General features: G+C 36.1%; 1 protein-coding gene across 1 annotated transcript in view; it reads left to right on the forward strand.

The window, feature by feature from the left end:
• Nucleotides 1–5,563, forward strand: part of CNTN1 (contactin 1) — a 243,587-nt gene extending 238,024 nt beyond the window's left edge. The window contains exon 24 of the mRNA XM_050325399.1: nt 3,014–5,563. Coding sequence (XP_050181356.1) covers nt 3,014–3,093 — 80 coding nt within the window. The 3' untranslated portion in view covers nt 3,094–5,563. The remainder of the gene's footprint in view (nt 1–3,013) is intronic.
• The last annotated feature ends 628 nt before the right edge of the window (nt 5,564–6,191 follow it).

Below are 6,191 nucleotides of genomic sequence, written 5' to 3' on the forward strand. Positions count from 1 at the left end.
AGATAGTTTAGTCCTAAAGTTAAAAATACCAACTGCAGGAACTGTACACCAAACAGTAGTAAAGCCTGTGCAACATTTCTCAATTTTTGCTTGGGGCTGTTGAAAAAAAAGTCACAAATTTAAGGTGTGTATTTCATTGTTTATTTGAAAGAACTCTTGATATGGAGTTCACACGTGGTGTGTTAGAGTGGTAGTTAAATGTGATACTGATTTGGTTTTGACCTTGACTTTGATGGCTGTAGTTTGCAACTGCTTGTACACTGAATCCATAAGATGCTGGTTGAGAGGAGAGATCAGACATTATAACACTGAGGACAGAAAGAATCTTTAGGTGCCAAATATATCCAGCTCATAACTGGACAGACTTCAGAGGGAGCTTAATAGTCCTCATGTTTTAATTTACATGCACATGTTTATTTGTACACATCCATTAAGTCTTTATCTGGTGTTTCTCTGGTTTTTAAAGATCTTTAAAACTAACATCACAAATACATTAATGCACGGAATTAAATCATATTTTTTTCTGAGGCAAAACTTTAATGAACTTCCATTCATGAGCTGCAGGAGTGTACTTGCTGTCATGCACTGGTGAATGGTGTTTCTGTATGAATCCTGACATGTGGGTCAGTAATCTAACAAGAGAAAAAAGAAGACATGATCTGTTTAATGTGCATTTATCCTGCTAATGTTCTGTTAATGTGCTGTCTAAGGGTAGGATTTGCTTCATTGAAGAAAGCTGATAAATATATCTCTGCAACAGTGCCTATACCTTGTAAGAAACCACTGTAATGAGGTGAATTGCAAACTATTGATTCTGGAACCAGCAAGAACATCTCAAGAGGGAAGGTTTATTATTCCTTTCTCTTCATAGAATAGCAACAGGAAAATGAAAGTTTCTTTATGCTTGCTCATCATTCAACTTCACTGAGCAACATTTTCTTCATGTTATCCTCCCTTAGAAGCATCCAAAATATTTACTTGTGTTTTTCCAACTTTGTTATCCTTGTCTGACAAAAGCAGAATACATCTTCTGTGGATCTTCTTAAACATGAAACCTGACACTTATTCTTTTTCCTACGTCTGTTTATTAATTAAAAAACACTACTTATATTTAGGAATAAAAACTACAGAAAAGATTAATGTGCCTCATAAATCACAAAAAAATACAGATAAATATACCACTGTACTTCCACAGTTGCCAGAATGTGTAGTTGTTATGTATGAAAATATATTTGGACATAACATTTGCGTTCATTTTAAGTATAGAATTCCTCGGGTTATGGATACTTAAAAAGCAACATTTCCGATATTTTCCAGTATTTCCTTTATTTTATCTTTCACTGAGGTTGATATACTGCTTCCTATGGAAAAAGGTACTATTTTTAGAAATGCACTCTTTACAGGTGAATGGAGCTGATGAGGGAAGGATTAGTAGGATTCTCATCCTGTTTTTCTGAGTGCTTGGATACCACAAAGTGCTTTGGAAGAAAGCTTGACTTTGGAAAGCTTCCCTACAGCAGTAGGAGAAAGGGTGGGGAGAGGTACAGAGATGAATTTTGAGACATCAGAAGAAACAGAAAAACTTGGAATTAGGTGGGAATGGGGGACAGGGAAGAGCATGGAACAGCAGAAAGACTTAGTTTGAGAAAGGACCAGAGTCAGAAGGACTAGGGTGGTGAACATAGAAAGAAGAGGGACAGTAAGAGGAGTGTGGCTGAAATTATTCTGCTGGAAAAGCTCTACAATTCTGGCTTCATGGCATATGATGTGGACTGTGATGATGATTGTTCCTGGTGGGCCAGTGGAGAAACCAGGATCACGTAGAAATACTTGTTTTCAGCTTTTGTGGTAGAAACAGAAAGGGAAATAGCTGTCTTGGTCTTAGAGACTGTCTTCAAAATATATCCCTGATGGCATCTGCAGAGAGCTTCTCCCAAGGAGACTGCCTTTCATATCTGCCTTTCTAATAGCACTTAAATTCACTACTGAAAGCCAACTATAAACAAGTTTGGTCTTCTGTATGCAAGCGGCTTGTGCCTGCTGAAATGTACTGTTTGGTTTGTGTGTTACATTTCAATATGGTTTTTCTTCATTTGGCATTTGTTGGAGAGCTGTCCAGTGGGACTGTCACCACCAGCTGCAAGCACTTCTGTTCTTAGTCTGTGTTCAAAAGCAAGATGAGCAGTAAGCTGGGTCCACCACTGCCTATCTACCATCCTGATATAGACAAGCCCTCTCTGGAATGAAAGAATAGCCTGTTCTCCATCTCCTTTGGCCCATATCCAAGACTGAGAGCCAGGCACAGTTTGGCTTTGTTATGTTTTCATAGAGATGCTTTTTAACCAGGAGCTGGACCATGGCAACACAAGCTACTTAACAACAGCAATTCTTGTGCTTGTTTGCCAGGGTGAGTCATGTAAAGTTTGTAAGCCTTAGATTAATATTTTCTGTCTTAATATATTTGTTTAAGACAGACTCTTGTGTAACAGACGTTAATGCCACATTGCTAGAAGTCAGCCATCTGGACTTTGTAATCTGGCAGGTAAACAAACAGACCAGGTTCTTTGACATCTCTCAGATTATTGCTTTTCATATGAACATTAACATTTCCAGAGGTGTCTCTTTGCTTCATCACATTTCAAAGAATCCATTAATTTTGTTTTAACATGCTTAAATATTTATTTTGACCTTTTACCTTCTGATATAATAACCTCCTGGCTTGTTGGACTGGCCAAATCAAAATGCACTGATGTGTACTGAATGGCCTTGTTTCTTGTATAAACACACCACATAAACATCTCTTGCAGAACAAGAGAGTGGGTCCTTCTCTGTATTGTAGCAAGTCTCTTTGTCTGTTTCAGATTATCCATACAGGTAGGGGCTTTGCTGAGATATGCCAGCTGGTTTTCCAGCCTCTGTATCTTGTGGACTTTCTCACATCCAGGATTATTCCCCCACTGTGAGTAGTGCTGAAGTAAGACCAATACTGTGTTGTTATCTTTTTGATGCACAGGTGCCGCTGTGGGAGTACCGACTCTGCTCCTTGTCCTGGTGGTGCCTGCCCTGGGTGTCCTTGCCTGCTCAGGATTCTGAATGTAGCTGGATTTATCTTGTCCTCTGCCTAACACAAAGAACTCCCTTTGAAGATGAGGACTGCGACTCTTTTTGATTCCTGTGGCACCATCCTAAGCCAAATAAATTACACTTTAAAATGAATTACCCTACCAATTTCCTATGAACTTTGAGAGGACTGAGGCATCCAGGAACTCCTTCATGAAGTAAATCAACTTTTGAACGGCTAAGAAATATTTTTAACTTGTTCCAATATGCCTTATAAAACACTTATGCTGATCTGTGACAGTTGCATGATTTGGTCCAATGGGGCAAGTTACAGTGTTAAAACCCAATAACATAGGCTGTACAGTGAAAGTAAAATCACCATACGTAGGTGCTTTAACTTGAATAACAAATTGTGAAATATAATAGAGATTGAAATGTTGATTGTATGTGATAAATGTAAGAGTACTACGTCTGTCTGTACTATCCTATATGTTTTGTGTACTGCATATTTTTGAATGGCCCCATCATCATTTATTGGGATTACTGGGTTTTAGAGAGACAGTCAAAGCAAAAACATTTCATTATTTAGAGCTGTATTTCTTGAGGCTATTGGATAGAATTTGAAGGACTTGAAATAAAAGTCAGTGATAAGAATTTTTTATTTTAAATATGTTCAGAACACCCGGGACATGGATAGCGTACTCAGCTTAAACGAATTTACTGACACAAGTTTTACCATATTCTTTTCTTAAAAGAATTCTGTTGACAAAATCTGTTATGGTCATTGTTGCTGATTTGAGGAGTCAAATGTCAGCTTTCAGGGAAGCAGTGTAATGTATTTGTTTTTATTTAGTCCTATTACTATTATTGTTATTAAGGTAGCAATATAACAGTTCAGAGTTTGGAGATGGAGTCCATGCTAAGATCAGCCAAGTGGACCATGAAATGGTAGGAAACATATGTTATTTTTTAAAGTGAAAAGATTTAAAATATAAAAAAGAAAAAGATATACAATGAATGGCAGAAACAGAGTAGCACAGTAAAAAAATTATTATATTTACATTTTTATGCTGTAGATGCCAGGTGTTACCTTCCTGTGTTGAAGGAGTACATTTGGGAGAACTATATGCTTTTTCAAGAACTTGATATTATTCTAATGTTCATAGTGTTGTAAATAAGAGTTTTAAAGTTCTGAGACCATTTCTCTATTTCATAAAGTATTGAATGATCCAACTGTGTGTTAGTACGTGAAAGTCAGATCCCAACTGTTAGTCAAAGCTAAATGTTTACTATGGCCTTTGCAAAATGAGAACTCTTAGAGAGAATGTTTTTGTTCTGACTGTATCTAGAGTGTTTCAGTGTTGGGTTTCTTTGTTGGTTTGTTTGGGGTTTTTTAAGTTGTTAAAGAAATGCACATTCATTTTCCATGGTGTGCTGGGAATTAGTTTGTGTGTGAATGGTGAAGAAACACCGTGGTACTGAATCAGCTGGCTCAAGTAATAGTGCAATGTCTGATGCTTCAAGAATTATAAGCTTTGAATCATATTTTATTAGCACAACCTTGCTAGCTACTTAGAAATAGATTTTATCTTTTTAGAACGGATACTGTAGGGGTCTGTAATAATAATATTTACATGAAGCAAGGATAGGTCTATTAATACTTTACACCCCTTTCTTTTATTTGTATAATTTTGTACTATATATTTACATGTAAAAGTGTAGAGTCTTCATTAAGAAATATCAATAATACTGTTTTAGTTTAATTTTAACTATTTGTTACAAGTTGAAAATTTTTTAAATAGGTGAAAGTGATAACTTCCCTATAGAGGAATGTCAGTGTCAAACACTACCGAGTTTCATAAATCGTGTAATTATTTGAAAGAGAAATAAGCTGTCTTCATACATTAGCAACTAATATTCTGTAAGCCTTCTGTAAAAAAAAAAAAGTGGTTTATGGTGTTTCATTTGTTTTGATTTTTTGCAGTATGACTCATTTTTATATAATCTACAACCACAACTAAATCTTTTGCCAAATGCATGATTGCCTTTTACTTTTCTAATACATGATGTAAGAAGCAAAACTGTTTCATTTTTGCATGAAAATGACCTGGAAAGGAAAGCCACTTCTTTTTTTAAAATCAGCAACACAGATGAGGTAGGTGTCACATACTGATCAGATAGTTGGAGATTTTTTTGTTTCACATAATTGTGTAAATTTGACTGGGACCTTCAGTTTCAAATTGTTGTCAAGAAAAACTAACTAGTGTATCATCTGCTTTAAAGTGCAAGGTTCTTAATTAAAGTTTATATAGATAGACATATTTGTTGTTTCTTTATATTTCAGGAAAATTGATATTACTATTATTTGATACTGATGAATATTGAACTGGTTTTTTAGTTACTTTTTATCTTTTTTTTTTTTCCAAATGAGTAGAGCAGGACCGTGCTTTGTCCTTTTTATGAATGAAAAGTAAATTACAATTAAATAAATGTATTAATGTTACTCAAAGTACAACAGCTGTCTTTTGAATTGGAGCTTTTTAGTTTCCTAACAGTGATGTAGTCATCTGTGACAGAATAGGTGTGGATAGAATGAAGTCCTGTGTATCCCTGCCCTGCCTTCTTGTGAATTCTGCTGGAGTTTAAGAGCTTTTTTGCCTGTTTTGCTTTGATTATAGGTGACATAGATAGAAAAATTTCCTAACATCAGTAACACAGAAGATACTGAGAGCTTTTTGGCATTTTTGGAAGCAAGAGATAACCAAGCAGATTATTTTTTCAGGTAATGTTTTTTACTCCAGTAGAAAAATGTTGTACTTTAACCCCAGCCAGCAACACAGCCATTTGCTCACTCCTGAATAGTGAGTGGTGGGGGAATCCTAAGAGTCAAACTGAGAAACCTCCTGGATTGAGATAAAAACAGTTTTAACAAGAAAAGCAAAAGCCTCACACACAAGCAAAACAAAACAAGGGATTCATTCACCACTTCCCATGGGCCCACAGGCGTTCAGCCATCCCCAGGAAAGCAGGGCTCCATCATGGGTAGTGGTGACTAGGAAAGAGAAACACCATCTCTCTGAATGTTCCCCACTTCCTTCATCTTCTCCCAGCTTTATATACTGATCATGACA

The sequence above is a fragment of the Myiozetetes cayanensis genome, unplaced genomic scaffold (genome assembly GCF_022539395.1).
Source record: "Myiozetetes cayanensis isolate MyiCay16 unplaced genomic scaffold, myiCay2020 scf3, whole genome shotgun sequence".
In the NCBI taxonomy this organism is placed as follows: Eukaryota; Metazoa; Chordata; class Aves; order Passeriformes; family Tyrannidae; genus Myiozetetes; species Myiozetetes cayanensis.